At 44.9% G+C, this 16,406-nt stretch overlaps 1 protein-coding gene across 1 annotated transcript in view; it reads right to left on the minus strand.

Moving 5' to 3' along the window:
* Positions 1-16,406, minus strand: part of adgrb2 (adhesion G protein-coupled receptor B2) — a 177,774-nt gene that overhangs the window by 70,372 nt on the left and 90,996 nt on the right. The window contains 3 exon segments of the mRNA XM_060043059.1: positions 4,190-4,233; positions 11,556-11,658; positions 13,845-13,932. Of these exon segments, the coding sequence (XP_059899042.1) occupies positions 4,190-4,233; positions 11,556-11,658; positions 13,845-13,932 (235 nt within the window).

Genomic DNA, 16,406 nt, shown 5'->3' on the forward strand with positions numbered 1-16,406 from the left:
GCATTATTACATAAATGCACATCGGTGTGCATATTTGAATATCGCAATGTATATTTCATGGATTACTCAAAAGAGGGAGGCCATTTGCGCCCACAGGCACTGTTTACAAAGTGGAAAGAAGTATGAGAAATGCGTCCAATGTCTCAATATACCCATTCATAACTCATGTAATCCTCAACTGGGTCAAGGTAAAGAGATGCTTGAAGCCAAGCCAACAATCAACCTTTAAGAAACATTCAGTTCCAACGGCTGAGGTGAGAGAGAGAGAGAGAGAGAGAGAGAGGGGGGACAGACAGACAGACGGACAGCACACATGGATAACCCTTGATCCCATATAACCAACATGGCCGGATTTGCATGCTGCTCTGCTATCAAGACGTGCTATGCCTAACAACGTCTATTTGTGTCCCATATTTTGTTTTTTTGCAGAACAGGCTGAGAAGACCGGGGGCTGTAGGGGTGGTGGTGATGGTGGTGATGGTGGTGGTGGCGTTGGTTAGGATTTGTTGAGGGATGGAGAGTACACAGATTCCAATAGGCAGATGGCACGGACATATGGGCCTGTTAAGGGGCTAAATAAATAAATAAACACAGACGCATAAATACCGAGATGAACCGTGCACGACGCCAAAACGCCAGGCCAACTTTTTGCCGGCTGAGGGAGCGCTCAAAGTGTAGAGTGATCTCCGGTCAAAGTCGCTTACTAAGGCATGGATCAAAGCACAGAGCTGCAGCCGAAGTCATGTACATAAGAGCCGGGAGTGGGCAGTGGGGCGGGGGGGGGAGGGGGCTGAATGCGGGTCCACTTTCCATCCTTAATCCTGGCTTAAGTACGTACATTAGACAATGCTGTGGTCCAACAAGAGGCTGGGCAGAATCCGAAACAAAAACCCTACATTACGTCTGAGCATTTCAGTTTATAACAGGAACGCCGTGCCAGCAGGCAGCTGCATGAAGAAAGAGTTTCCCTCTTAACCGTTGACTTGTAGATTTCCCTACCCTTCCAGTCCTCACATCCATATTGTTCTTTATATATACATTGCCACCATATCTCTGCTTTCCAAACATCACACTGAAACTAGTGGGGCAGTGACATGTTGGTAGAGATGATTTCAACCAAACCAATGGCATACGGCAGCATATATTGATCATTACAACTCGCTAGATAATTTGCAGATGCAAACATATCGACAATCTATGCTGAGGTTCAGAGAGTACCAGTGGTCCGACAAATTTTGGTAACGTAGGCAAGATTTTATATGATAATTTATTCATCCCAAATTAAAATAGAATTGATAATCAAAAACTCAGGATTCAAGGTTGGGTTTTAGAGGGCACGAGTCTTCTTGAATGTATCAATCATTGTCACGGATGCACTTATGATGCAGCACTTAGCCGGGAAATACAATCGTACACAATTGACTCACCTAATGGCTTGATTACCATACCTAAAATGTATGTACACATCTGAATGTCGTTTGAACACTGCTCCGATATCCTTCTCTATACCTAATATTATGCCTCTATCTGTTTTCCATAAACTATGGCTGACCTTAGCTAACTCTATTATGGGTCTAACCTGTTCTTATACCCATGCCATGTGTTGGGTATAAACAGCCAAGTGATCGCCACTATTAACCACTAATATCAATCCCGACTATTATTGATCACTTCCGATCGCTGTTCCACATGTTCCTTGTTTATTCCCTACATGTTGCCATGGCCGGGGGTTGGAGATTTATAGCAGGACAAACAGCAGTAGCCGCCAACTGTGAAAGGAAAACAGTAGGAGAAGGCAGGTCTCCATGCTGGCGTCTTGTCTTGAATGCTACTACACACATAAAGCAAATGATAAACAGCAGGCTCAGCACTGTGAACCAGAGGAAGGCAACAATTTGCGTTTGCAATGCGCTCATAGAGCCGGCGCCCTGGGGGTTCGGGCTGTTGACGTTAATTTATTTATTCCATGCCTTATTAGACCACACAATATTAAAGCATTAAACATAAGTACTTCATTGGACCACATTTATTTTAGTGCTAACACTACTTCTGCCTAGTTCCTGCTTCTACGCATAGAGTGGTCAACACCGTATAAAGTTTTAAGGGTCTGACATAAATCAGAGCCTATAGGCTTCTTTAGCATTCCCTTCACCCTGATATAGACTGAATTTTACCTGGATCCGAGAGATGCTACACGAACCACCTCAAGAGTGCTTGTCCGTTGAGCCTGTTTCTCGGAATAAACAATCAAAACCAACATAACCTGAGGCATAAAAGTTACACTTCATCGCTGTATAGCAGGAACCTCCTCTGGCTTGCTGGGATGCCTTTGGGTCATCGTGGTGCCTCTCCTTACATCGACTGCATCTACTTGAGCAAGAATGGAGGCAGGGGGTGCTCTCTGCTTATTAAGACATAATCGACTTGAATTTCGGCAGTAAAATGTATCCTCCGGCTTTCAAAGTTACATTTTCCCCAGAAAATATAGTCTTTTTTATTGTTTTTATTACTTATTTTCCTTGTGTGCAACCTATTTTCCTCGTGTGCAAGATGGTGTCTTTGTGAGTGTGTGTTTCTGTGTGTGTGTACTATGCGTTTGCGTGTGTGTGCTTGCGTGCGTGTGAGTATGTGTGCATGCGAGTGTGTGCGTCCATGCGTTTCTATTGCCAGCCCCAGCCAGATCCTCTGCCACCCACGGCGCAATCATTCCATTTGATCGATCTCGGTTGGCGCTGCTTTGAATATCTGCTCATAATTGTCATACGTCTATCAGCCCGGGCTTACTTTGCCTAATGTATCGCCTAATCACTGGCAGCGGCGTTTTGGACCATGTCCACATTCAGGTGTTTCAGTTTTTCCACTGTGTTTGCGTGACACGCATCAACTCTTATTTCCTCACTTGATATTCCGCTTGGCTCTTTGCCCTCGTAAAGTTGGGGGAATTTAATTTGATTGCAGTAGTAATCTGCCAGCTAGTTAATTGACTTTGCAGAGCTTTCTCTCCTTCATCTCCCCTTCATGTGGAGGGGGAGAAGAGGGGAGGGGGCAGTGCTGATTACCCACAATCTCCCAACTCCCATGTCGACAGACCTGTTCATTGTTTGCTTTAGCCACACGCGGTAGTATCGATGATGTGGATCAGAGGAGGGCCGTGAATGGACTGACTCTTTTATGTGCATCACTCTGGATGGAGAACAGGGCGGTGGGGGGGTTGGCTGTGGTCGGTTCTCAAACAGACCACCGATGAAGCATTCGATGTGGTGTTTGAGTACGGCGATCCTTTTCATCCGGATCCGGGGCGGGGGTTGTGAAGGGGACTTGAAGTTTATATGTGAGGCGGTCAAAAGCTAATTCAGCTACTCCATGCTTTTGATCGGGAACTGGTTTGGCGTGCCTAGAGCTATTGACCAAATGTGTGAGTGCCCAATCTGGGGCACCGGCTAGAATCAATTGCTCTACTTATTCTTCTATGCCGGGGCTATGTGGGGCAGCTAGTATAAAGAATGCCTTTCACGATCAACAATGTCGATGACTTAATGGCCTGAATAGGAAGGGATCCGGAGATGGCCCATTAGGGGAGATTCAGGAGCCCTGGGGCCGAAATTAGCAATGCCTTAACGGCGAGGTTGCCTTGATAGCGTGGCCGCCCTTGTGACGAATGAGGCAAAGGTCACGCCTTGAAATGCAGTGAATAAGGGAACCATTAGTTCGATATAATGCATTAGATAAAAACTTCCCAGCCCCCTGGAAAATAACTTTTCGTGACTGATGTTCTCTTTTAAACGCTTTAAAACACAGACAATAGTGTTTGTTCTCATTTGCTAATTTAATTAAAGCCAAGACAGGGAAATCCATTAGTCTGTATTCAGTTCATTAATAAATTGAGCGGTGTAGAGCAAACAGTAGTACGCATGAGCACAAGTGGAAACACACGCACACAAACTTCCCCACGCACACACAACTCCATTAAGGGTATAATCTGTTGGCTCTCATTCTCTCTCTCCCTGCCTCTTAAACGCACATGGACACACACAATAGATGCCCACAACTGACATCCCGATTGACCTATCCTACGAACATGTCACAACAAAAACACATTAAAAAACCCAACACAGCTAGACACACACACAAGACCACGAAACACAATCACCGGCATGCATTCAGAAGGCAGGAATTGGGGTCGACTTACGGGTTGCCGTAGTCCCACACCACGCACTGAGGATCCGATGTACCCTGTAATATAGGAGAGAGAGAGGGGAGGAGGGAGGGAGAGAGGGAGGGAGGGAGGGAGGCAGAAGGAGACAAGATAAGCTGGTGTCAATAAAATAGATGAGTGGGAGAAGGAGGCACAGGGCGAAGCCATCGTAGCTCATTGCCAGAGGAGAAGGAGTGATGCTCCATGGGTAACGGAGAGCGGTAAACAGACAATGAAATAGAAAGATGGAGACTAGTGTGGTGGTGGTGGTGGTGGTGGTGGTGTGCGGAGTGGGAGAGCCAGGGTTGAACGGCGGCAAGAGTCATTGCTCGAAGATCCAATAGCTACTTTCGGCTGGACGAGAGAGGTTCAATTCAGGGGAGAGAGAGAGAGAGAGAGAGAGAGAGAGAGAGAGAGCGACAACGGGGGGGGAAAAAAAGAGACTCAGAGACCGAAAAAAATGCCAAAGACAATTCTTACAGGATAATGCACAGTAAATCACGGCCGTAAATGTGCTCCAGTGCACCCCCGACGCTGGTTTAAGGTTTCGAGTGAGAACGAAAAAGGGCGGAAAATAAAAAAAATAGTCAGTCAAGGTAGACTACAACCTCAGAGAGGTCATGACACTAGACTAGTCTTCTTTTTTTTTTTATCCTTTCATTGCTCATTGTTAGTGGGTATGATGACTCACTCAGAGAGCTATGGATAGCCAATCCTCGGCTGTTGCAACGCCGGTGTAACTATCTTGGTGATGGGGTGCTGCTCAGCGGTGTGCGGTGGGCGAAGGCAGGGCCGACCGCACGACTCAATCACGGGATCGATCAGAGGATCAACCGACTCTGACGGAAGCCCTCGTGTGTGTTTTATCGGGGCGGTGATCTGTGGATGAACTGCTTTATTTTCCTATTATTAATCGACGACCTTTGCTCCCCCCTCCCCCCGTTCCACGACAACGCCTGGCCCCCGGGGGATGGCGGGATGGGGGGGGATTGGGGTCTTATTGGGATTGATTTCCAGTAAAACGTGCGCTACGGACCGCCTCGGAGATACTTCCGTCCGAACTGAGGCCGAGCGCTATCCTCCCTCTACGCAGCGGCCGTTTGAGCCAACGTAAATGGTCATCCGAGGCGAACTCCGTGACCGGGGACAAACGTGTCAAACCGATAGATGGAAAGAATATCGGTGATTAAATGGCGGTTCGGGTTGAAAAGAGGTCAATAGTAACACGGCTCTACCGAGGGAGCGTTCTGTGATAGAGTGGTTGTAGGGCCAGGACGGCACCATGTCCCTGTCCATCAAAAAGCCCTGGGGGGGCTTTCAGTCATTCCCGGGGAGGACCCTCTATGGAAGAGCTCCCTCTGTTGGTGAAACGGGTCGTAGCACAGAGAGTCCCCGGAACTCTGCGGCTCAAAGTGATGACAGAGGGGAAAATATCGTTCCTCATTACAGGGTTCCCCCTCCATACCGTCGGAAGGCAGGAGGCAATTACCTAAATGCCACCGTGGACTTTCTTGGGATTATCTATGCAATAATAAGACATCCAAAACAAATAAGCAAACGGACCCAAAGCAAGATGTCACATTGCAACGTTATTACGTGAAGGTCACTTTTTCAGCTGAGCCCTGTGCTAGATTTGTGTAATTTATGAACAGACCTTTCCACTATGAGGCGTCACGGCCAAACCCCTTGCCAAGCCCTGCAGCCCGGACGGACTTGAGATCAAGCGATAATGCAATATTTACACGTCCACAAGGGATCAGAGGGGCGTGGGGGGGGGGGGGGGGGGGGAGGCTTAGGCTGATGGATGGAAGCCATTGCGGCCCCCGCCTCCTGCCTCCCCCTCCCCCACTCACCCAACCAGCAACTGCGTCGCCACATGCTGATCAGTGCCGGGGATATTAGTTATTGCTGGGGCCGTGCATTAGCATTAGCATTAGCAGGGCACTGCTGTGCACTGGAGTCGGTTAGCTATTCCGGCCATCAATCAGCCTGGTGTAGTGCCCATATATGGGCGCGTTCCTTTTTCTTCCTCTGCCGCTACACTAGCTAACTTTCTCTCTCTAGGAGGGTGAGAGGGGAGGGGGGCCACGGTCCCATCAGATACAGATTTCTTCATAAATCCATAATGAATGGTGTCCATAGTGAGAGTGTGTCGTACACAGTTCACAGCCCCTCCTCAATCTATCACACTTAAATATGAACAGATACACATACATACACACACACATACACAAACAAACACACGGGGTATTTATTTGGAAAAATGAAAGAGAGAAACCTGGAAGATAAATGTTACTGCTGAAAGTAAAGTAGATTATGGCTAAATAACCAGCAAGGCTTTTAAGGGATACCATTATACTTGTTTGAATAACCCCGAGTATGAGTGTGTGCGAGTGCATATGTTTGTGGTGTATGTGCATGTGCATGTGTGTGTGTATGTGTGGTGTATGTGTGGTGTATGTGGTGTGTGTGTGTGCGCGGGTGTATCTGGTGTGCCTGTGGTGTGGGTATGGTGTGTGTGTGTGTGGGGGTGGACCAAAGGGGGGAAGTGAGTAGGGAAAGCTCTTGGCATCTGGACTGCTGCTCAGTTCCTCCTTAGCCACCAGTAAGAGCCAACATTGGCATGTGCATGCAGACACACACACGTACATAGGCACACTCCCAGCCAGCGAGCTACCCACCCACTCACACACACACACACACACACACACACACAGTTGTGGTTAGGTCACGAGGGATGAGTGTGAATAGGTGGGTAGTTCAGGACCAGATGTCCTCTCAGCAAGGACATGACCGCGTACAGAAACCCCTGGATCCCCATCCTGCTCACCCCCCCCCCCCCCTCCTCACACCCCCCCTCCCTCCATTACAACCAAGACGCAGGCCCATGGCAGCTGTTTCCACGGCAATGCTTCACCATGCCTGGCAAGGTCATTAGCCCCGTACATCTGACAGAATGGAACTCTGTGTTTTGATTTGACTTTTGTGATTCCTCTCTCTCTCTCTCTTTGGTGATCTCTCTCTCTTGCTCTCGTTCCCTCACCATGTTCCCTTAAGAGCGTGGATATAATGTATTATGCATATGGATACATGTTTGATGTGGATGCCTATATATGTGTGTGAGTGTGTGTGTGTGTGGGGGGGGGTTCGTCTTCGAGTATGCGAGTTGCACGCAGTGAAGCACGCGGTAAATCAAATCACCAACTAACAAACTAATAAACAAACTAACCGACTCACCTACCAAAAAGACCAACTATCCAATGCAGAAAAAAGCACCACATAGCAATAAACTAAAGTTTAACTGGGGGTTAAGAAAAATACTAAGAAAGCAGGCATGTCAGGAGAGGTTTAGCATAGACCGGGGCAGGGATCATAAGAGTTTCAGGTTTGACTGCGAGTTAACGAGAGTGCAAGGGAGGCGTTACAAAGTACCCGGGGAAGAGGAAGAAGTACAAAGGGGTTTATGATGAAGAGCAGTGCAATGTTGTTGACCCCCAGGTCCTGGTTAAAGTTGTGAGTTGCACGTTACGCATTTCGTTTGTAGTCTGTGTGTGTGTGCGAGCGCCGGAGGCCTAGTATCTGATTAGATTACTGGAACCCCCTGGAATACACAGTTATTGCCAATGTCGGGGCCCACGTGTTTCTGAGAGTCTGTGTACGTGCGCTCACATTATGCGAAAGTGCGCACGTGTGTGTGTGTGTGTGTGCTTGTGAACGTGTACAATTAAAGTAAGTGCCGATCAAAAGGCGTCAAGTATATTTGCATTCATCCAGGGAATTTTTTCTTATTATTTTTACATAATTGACTGCCTCATGGTATACACACATAAGGTATTCTCCATGCTGGATACTGTTTATGTATAACTTTATTGCAGAAATTAAATTAAAGTCAAAGGATGAAAGAAACAGCAGGTTCATATACAGGAAATGCTCAGCAGCCCTGCTGAGTGTGGGTTTACAGGAAAACAGTAGGCAGCCATAACCCATTATGCTCACCTGGTTTTGCCTGTCTTTTATCCAATGATACTTGGAGAGAATTCAGATATGTGTCATTGAGGAACAGCTGGAGAGTTATGGAGGCATATTGGTGCTTTTTTGTAAAGTGCCAAAATTTCAAAACAAAATGTATTATTCTGAAAGCAAAAGTGAGTGATTATATAATGGAGATCAAAACTTAGTTCATTCCGATCAAAAATATTTATAATTCAAACAGGTGTAATTGCTTTAAAAGTCTAATGCTTTGCTCTTCAGCAGAAAAGGTAGAAGGGTTATAGCATGCCAAAACAATTTGTTGCAATAAAATATCAGATAACTGAGATTAAACTAAATCCATTCCAACTGCAACTCATTTAATTTCATACAAAAACAGAATAGCTTTCAAGGTTTTTGAGAATACACTTTTTTTTAATGCTGTGGGAGTGTGTGTGGGTGATGGCTGGTTTAAGCCGCCTCACCTTGCCTGAGAGGATGGGTGAGGCTGCACACCTGTTGCATATTGAGTAATCAGTGTGAACAGGTTAATCCAGCCATCTCCAAAACAATCAGGAAGAGTTCTCCTAAATGTATCATCACAGTGTTTCCCACAGACCAGTGCCGTGTTCCAATACCCGTACTTCCATGAGTATACTTAAAGGAAGTACACTATCTGCACTATCCGTACTCACTTGAGTACGGTAATTTTTCAGATGTGAGTGCTGTTCCAAATCGAGTACTCCGTGGTGCACTTACCGGAAATTACGATCACGACTGCCGCCGCGGCTCCTCCCCCGCAATAAACATCCCGCTTTGAACGGTGAACTCTTTACGCCTAGCAGCTATAAAAAGCTATAGAAACTATAAAAACTACAAAATGACTCTATTAATGCAGGCTATGTGGAAAATGCGCCGACTTTGGCTCAGCCTGGCTCCGCCTCTTCCGCTACGTAGCTAAGATGGCTGCCGTTGAGTACGGAGAGTGTCCTTCGATCCACACTTCACGATTAGCCCATTTTGAGTACGGCATCCGGGTCCTTGAAGTATACTTCTTTTCGCCGGATCTGAATTGGAACGTACTGCGTACTCAAATTTTGAGTACGCAGTACGGACAGTACGGGTATTGGAACACGGCCCAGGTAGCAATGTGTGGCGCACCTCTGGCATGGGGGGGGGGGGGGGGGGGGGGGGTAGGATGTGGAGTCTTAAGGGGGGGGTTCACGTTTGCTCATTCGCCTAATCGAGCAATCGCGCACAAAATACATTTCAAAGTGGATCGGCCCACTTCCCGATCTCCAGTCCCTGCTGCAGAGCGAATTCAAATAGTCGGCACAACGGGCTGGGGTCTAACACCGTCATTTATATATAACTATTTATATTTAACTATAACCGCATTTCACAGTAATCGCAAATATCCCGCTGCTTCGGGTTTTCCTTTGCAGGCGCGTTGAGGGGAGGCGCGGGCGAATCCGCTGTCAGTGCGTGTGCAGTGTATCAGTGATACGCAGGTTCATCCAATGAGTGGTAGTGTACCCGCGCACCATTGGCATGTATGCACGCTTGTCTCTGTGTGCGTGTGCGTGTGTGAACGAGAATGAGAGGGAGAAAGAGTACTATGCAGAGTTTAATGAACGTAACGATATTTATATTTATATTTTTATCATTATCAACAATGTGCATTGTTCCATAAACTTATGACCCTTATTTTGAACGCTTGCTCTCATTGTTCTTGTTATGAATAGGCATTCAGTGTACCAAATAAAAGTAACAAACAACCCAAGTGATAAAGTATCAAATAACAACGCCATGAGCTGGATGTGATCGATCCAATATCATCTCTGTAGAGTTGGGGAAGATAAGCTTGCTCGACTTCCACTGGTCAACAAAGAATTACTTATTCACGTCAATACTCATCTTGGTTTAGTTTTGCTAAAAGTTACCACAACCTGTCTTTGGCGTTTTATGGATGCGTGGCATGTGGGGCTGTTTGGCACGGTGGCATTTTAAACTCGTAATGCCCAACAGTCACTGGTGCCATAACAATGTTGAATGATCAATCGCATCCAGCTCATGCGGTTATTTTTCATATGCATTATTGGTGTTGTAGAGGTTTTCACATAATAAAAACAACTCCATACACTCCCCTACTCCTGCTCCATAAATAAGAAAAGCATTAGGGCAACGATAGACTTCCATGGCCAAACATATCATTCTTAGGTGTTCATGAATTGTTCATTATAGATAGCCCTTCTTGGGGCTATCTATAATCGACTCATAACATTATATTTTGATATGTAAGGAGACATTATTTTAGATCATTACTTGGGTTGGGCTTAACTTTAATGTGGTACTCCGCAAGACATGACTATTAAATAACAGGGAGACTAAACAGCTGGCACGTTTGTGGAATTTGAAAAACGTGCTGACGTGAACTCCACAAATATGGCTGATTCGGGTAATTGCGATCTGGAATAGGGTCAAAAGTGCAAGGGTCAAAGGTTCAAAGGTAAGAGGCAGAATTCACAACCCAAATGTTTGACTTTGCAACCGAAAACATTCCCTTTGCAAGCGCACAAAAAATGTAACCAATATCAAACCCAAGACATGCTAACCAAACTTTCATTTTACTCCAAACACATTTGAACTATTTACTGTTTTTGTTTGAAATATAAATATTATTAATTGTAATGCATATCGTTTTGATCTCGACTATGTCATATTTTAATGCAACATACTTTTTGGCCTCTCAGAATCATTGCTTTATTTGTAATGTAAAAGGTTTTGTTCTCAACAAAATACACAAATATTACGCTCAAAGGGCAAACCAGAAAGCCTGTCAAAAGTGGGGAAAAGCAGCCGAAATGAAAGGTGATTTTTCGGTCAAATGCATCTATTTTTCTCTTCAGAATGGAATACATAGTTTTGATGTCAATCATATAATGTATATTACTTCATTTAAAAAAAACGTATAAGCATCTGTGATGCAATGCAGAGGTTTTGCACTCGACACAAAGACACCAATCCACCTCCATCGGAGGTTAGGGGTCGTATTGCTCACCAATGCCTACAGGTAGATCCAGAATTAGATCATCATTGTTTGTGTAACAGATCTGCTCAAGATGACATAGAATGAAAAAAATAAATGCAAGCGCAATAAAATAGAGGATAAATGTAACCGTATATCATAGAAGAATGTGTATGTGTACAAACAATGTGTATGTTTATATTGAGATACAGACAGACAGACAGACAGACAGACAGACAGACAGACAGACAGACAGACAGACAGACAGACAGACAGACAGACAGACAGACAGACAGACGCTGCGGACATTGTGGACGGAGCCCTGCCCCTGTCTGCAGTGTGGGGAGGGTGCGGCGGTCTTACGTTGAGCAGAGGCGACAGCTCCACCACCACCATGGGCTCGCTGGGCTGGGGCTCTGGACGCACCGTCACCGCCAGGATCTTGGAGTTGATCATCGCAGGGGGGCTGTAGAGCCAAGCACAAACACACAGACACACCAGAAGAGACACATCAGAGACAGAGAGAGAGACAGCAAAGGACACACACACACACACACACACACACACACACACACACACACACACACACACACACACACACACACACACACACACACACACACACACACACACACACACACACACACACACACACACACAATCAGAAGATACACATACCCACACATAAGAGAGAGACAGCAGGAGAAGAACAACCACCACTTAGACGCGCACACACACACACACACACACACACACACACACACACGAAGAGACACAAACACACATAAGAGAGCGCAATAGACACACAATCACCAGACACACACACACACACATACACACAAACACACAATCTTCAGAGAGTGAACAAAAGAGATGGACACAGCAATGTGAGTGTTTTCTGGTTAAGTGTAATGCTCCTATTCCTGTTTAATTGGAGTTTGATGGCGCGCCAGCCGCCCTATGCAGCTGAGTGAAGTAAGACATGGGGATGCTAGTGGGTACGGAGCACACAGAGAGTGCTCCGGAATCCACTCTGCATGCGGTGCTTCGGAGCTCACCGGTTCACACACACGGATACATACAGTACATACACACACACCCACAAGGAAAGCGAGAGTGAAACCGAGCTCAATGTGTGAAGAAGACAGTGGACTAAAATAATATTTTTTCAAAGGAAATATTGGAAATATTTGAATGGATATGATCACATTGCAAGAATGGTATAGATCAGTCTATACCATAGATATATAATAAAAAAAAATCCCTGCAGCACCAGTTGGTTCATCCACCCATTGCATATTCATTGATCAATCATTTGCTTAATTAATTGATTCACCCATCCATTCTGACATTCATTCCACCATTCGATCAATTAATTTAGTCATGCATGTCATTCATCCATAATCTCTTCATTAACCCGTTCATCTCTGTGTTACCCATTGAGTAACTCATCCTTCTCTCCATTTATTAAATTGTTTGTCCATCTATTCAGTCTTCCATCCATCCTCTGTCTGCTGGATGAGTTAATGTCTGTCAATATGTGTACATTCTTCCTCCTTCAGTAGATTGTACAATATTCGCTATAATATATGCGGTGGATGTGGTTCTCATGGTATGTATGTTCATGTGTTGCTTCAGGCTCATACGTTATAAGATTCGCCTCGTCTTCAGCATTTCAGTGCCCAAATTAATCCTATGCTGTGTTCCTGACAATAAAATTGTCAATACAACTGTCCATCAATCAATCTATCTATTCATTCTTTCTTTAATCAATCCCATCCTATATTCAGCTATCAATTGAACTAAAAATATATATTGCAGGTTGTGTAAGCCCTTTAATTCTGGAAAAACGGTATTCAACTGTAATATTAAATGTATATAATATAATATTATATAGATATATTAATACTTAATATTCACTTAATATAAACACATACATCTCTTGTTTCTCCTTTTTGTTGGGAAGAAAAAAAAAGTTTTGTCTAGATTTCCCCTGAATAACACACATTTAGTGTATCTGTATGTGTGTGCTGGTGCATGTGCATGGTGGTGTGTGTGTGTGTTTACGAAGAAGCTGCGCTTTAATCTGACACCAGAGCAGACAGGGAAATGGCACCTCAGACTGCCAGTGAGAAATAACATGGAGGAGGAGGAGGAGGAGGGGAAGACGGAGGAGGAAGAGGAGGAGGAGGGGAAGACAGAAGAGGAGGAGGAAGAGGAGGAGGAGGGGAAGACAGAGGAGGAGGAAGAGGAGGAGGGGAAGACAGAGGAGGAGGAGGAGGAGGAGGAGGAGGAGGGGAAGACAGAAGAGGAGGAGGGAGAGGAGGAGTAGACAGAGGAGGAGGAGCAGGAGGAGGGGAAGACGGAGGAGGAGAAGTTGGAGGAAGAGGAGCAGGTGAGTTGTCAAAGCGAGAAATGAAGGGAATGAAGGCAGAAAGACAGACTAGAGGAGGAGAAGGATAACACAAAGGGAAATGCCAGAAAATAGACAGAGCTGAGGGAAATGGTGAAGGGATGGTTGTCATTGGGGGCAGTATTCAATGAGAAAGGGGGAAGCAGAAAGTAAATAATGGAATACACGCCAATCACGCACCTGCAAGACCCACACTCACTCGCACGATCACGCACGATTGCACAAGCCGGCGCACTTACTTTGGTGCAGGCAAGATGGATCCCAACGTCCTGTATAGGATGGCTCCGATCACATAGTACATCGTCCCTTCAGTCTCGGTCTCTGTTTCTGTAACAGACAGACAAAGAGACAAATATAATCATTAAACACCATCGATCCAATCAAATCACCATACGATCTGATTTTGACCAAAGGAATGAGTCAGATAGGATTAATCTTTACATCCCTATGCATTAAGATCATAATACCATTTCAATCTTACTAAGACAATACATCCTATTGTATAGCTTGGCCAGTTGGCCAAGAAAATACGATTGTAATAAAAACACATGTCTAATGGGCGTCTGCATAGTCTTTGGTTCCAAAAAAGAAAAACAGAAATCCTTGGCAACATTGTGCCCCCAGGGGAGAGATGATCACAGAACTCCTCCTTCCCTCTTCACACATCGTTCCCTTTAAGGTCAATACAAAGCTATAAAAAAAAAATGTCTGGAGAGAGAAGAGATAGAGAAAGAGAAAGAGAAAGAGCGAGCGAGCGAGAGCGAGAGCTAGAGCGAGAGAGAGAGGGAGAGAGAGAGAGAGTATGAGCTGGCAGCACCCAAAACTGGGTGACTCATCTTTTAAAATGAGTCTCCTGGCTGACGGAGCAATACACGGACACAGTGACAACAAAGCAGAGTGAGGGAGAGAAGAGGGAGAGACACAGATTGATGAGGGAAAGAATAGGAGTGACTTCTGTAGGAATGTGGAAGGAGAAAGAATGATGTGCTCTGGGAAATCCAGTCGGTGTGATGGACCTTAATTGGAAGCGCAATCTGCAGAAGCAAGCGGATGGAAAAGAGCCAACGCATCCTGTGTTAAATAGTTAAGCCTTTTGTGTGTGTGTGTGTATGTCTGTGTGATTGTGTGTGGGAGGGGAGAGGGAACGTTTGTGCCTGTGTGTTAATTTGAACTTGTTGAGCGGGTAATGTAAAAATGACAAAATACATTCAGACATTTAATTCAAACCGCATCTGTTTCTACTTTCCGAACGATTAATTCATATTTCGTTTGAGATAAACATCAACACAACAATGACACTCCTATTTCTAGCGCTAAGTGACTCGATGTGTGACACGGATTTAAACTTAGAACAGTTTCCTGTATACATTAAATATATACTGAGGTGACACCTCATATACAGCAGGTTATTTGGGTAAGTGCTTTAATTTGAGTAATGATAACAAATCGAGTGAATACTTAAATGTACCAAATTACACTTAATTTGGTACCAAATTACACTTAATTTGGTACATTTGGGCTTGTTAATCCAATTTTTTTTTTCAAGATTGCAATTACTGTACGATATGATGTCTCCACTGGTGTTTCTCTTTTCTGCTAATGCAAACAAATTATAAGATTCAATGCTGGAACATGTAAACCAGATCACAGCAGGATGTCTGCTAATTTATAATCAAGCTAATTAGTTCTAAGTTTTGTGGGTAAAAAATAAGGTTGTCTGTTTTTTTTATGCAAATCGTCATATAATAAATATTTCACAATGCACATTTTGCCTCTGCTTTGCCGAATATGTATGCCATCTTAGATTTATTGAAGTCTTCTTTCTCTCTTCTCTTCTTCTACATTTCCTGTTTACAATTTTATTAATTCACTGTCACAAAAATGTCGGGGCTGCGATTGTTAAGGTTAAATAGAGGGGAAAGTAGGAATTAGCTGACTTATGTTTGGTTTCCAACGTAGCCACACAGAGCTGGAGATGCATGATTTATATTCAAACGTCATATTCAGTTTAAAAAGCTGTCTCGACTGATTCTAGGTCCCGCCTCAAAGCCAAACATTATGCAGATATTGTTGTGTCTGTGTGTAAGCCAACAACTCTGTACGGGAGCATTTGTGTGAATGCTTGCCATTGTGTGTGTATGCCTGCCTGTGTGTGTGCACGTGCGTGCGTGCATGTGTGTATTGAAGGGATTGGTTTCAGTAAGTTCATGCGATACACACAGGAGAAAAAAGAAAATGTGTCACTTAAAGAATGAGTTGAGCGTTCCTAGTGCCCGCCTGCCGAAGCAAGGCCCGACCCTATCAAACAAGCGGTTGTGTGCGCTTGTGTCTTTGTGTGAGTGTGTGTTTGTGTATGTGTGTGTGTGTGTGTGTGTGTATGTATGTGTGCACGTAAACGTGTGTGTTTGTGCGTGTGTGAATGTGTGTGTGCACATAAATGTGCGGGTGTGTGTGTGGCTGAACCTAAATATGGCTCAGTTTTAAGCTGCAGGTTTAAGCTGTCCATCTGAGATTGGTTTTCATTACATGTTAAATGAACCAGACGAGCGTAGAGCAATCAGCTAAAGGCCAGCACACTGCCTGTAGCAGAGAGAGAGGTCAATATCTCCCTGTGCGCACACACTGTTGCCATCCATGAACACACTGTTTGTTTGTGTGTCATATGTTAGCTTATAGTCAGTATGTTTTAGTAGAGAGAGCAAGAGCGTGCGCGCGAGAGAGAGAGAGAGAGAGAGCGAGAGAGAGCGAGAGAGAGCGAGCGAGAGAGGGCGAGCGAGAGAGGGCGAGAGAGCGAGAGCGAG

The sequence above is a fragment of the Gadus macrocephalus genome, chromosome 22 (genome assembly GCF_031168955.1).
Source record: "Gadus macrocephalus chromosome 22, ASM3116895v1".
Lineage (NCBI taxonomy): Eukaryota > Metazoa > Chordata > Actinopteri > Gadiformes > Gadidae > Gadus > Gadus macrocephalus.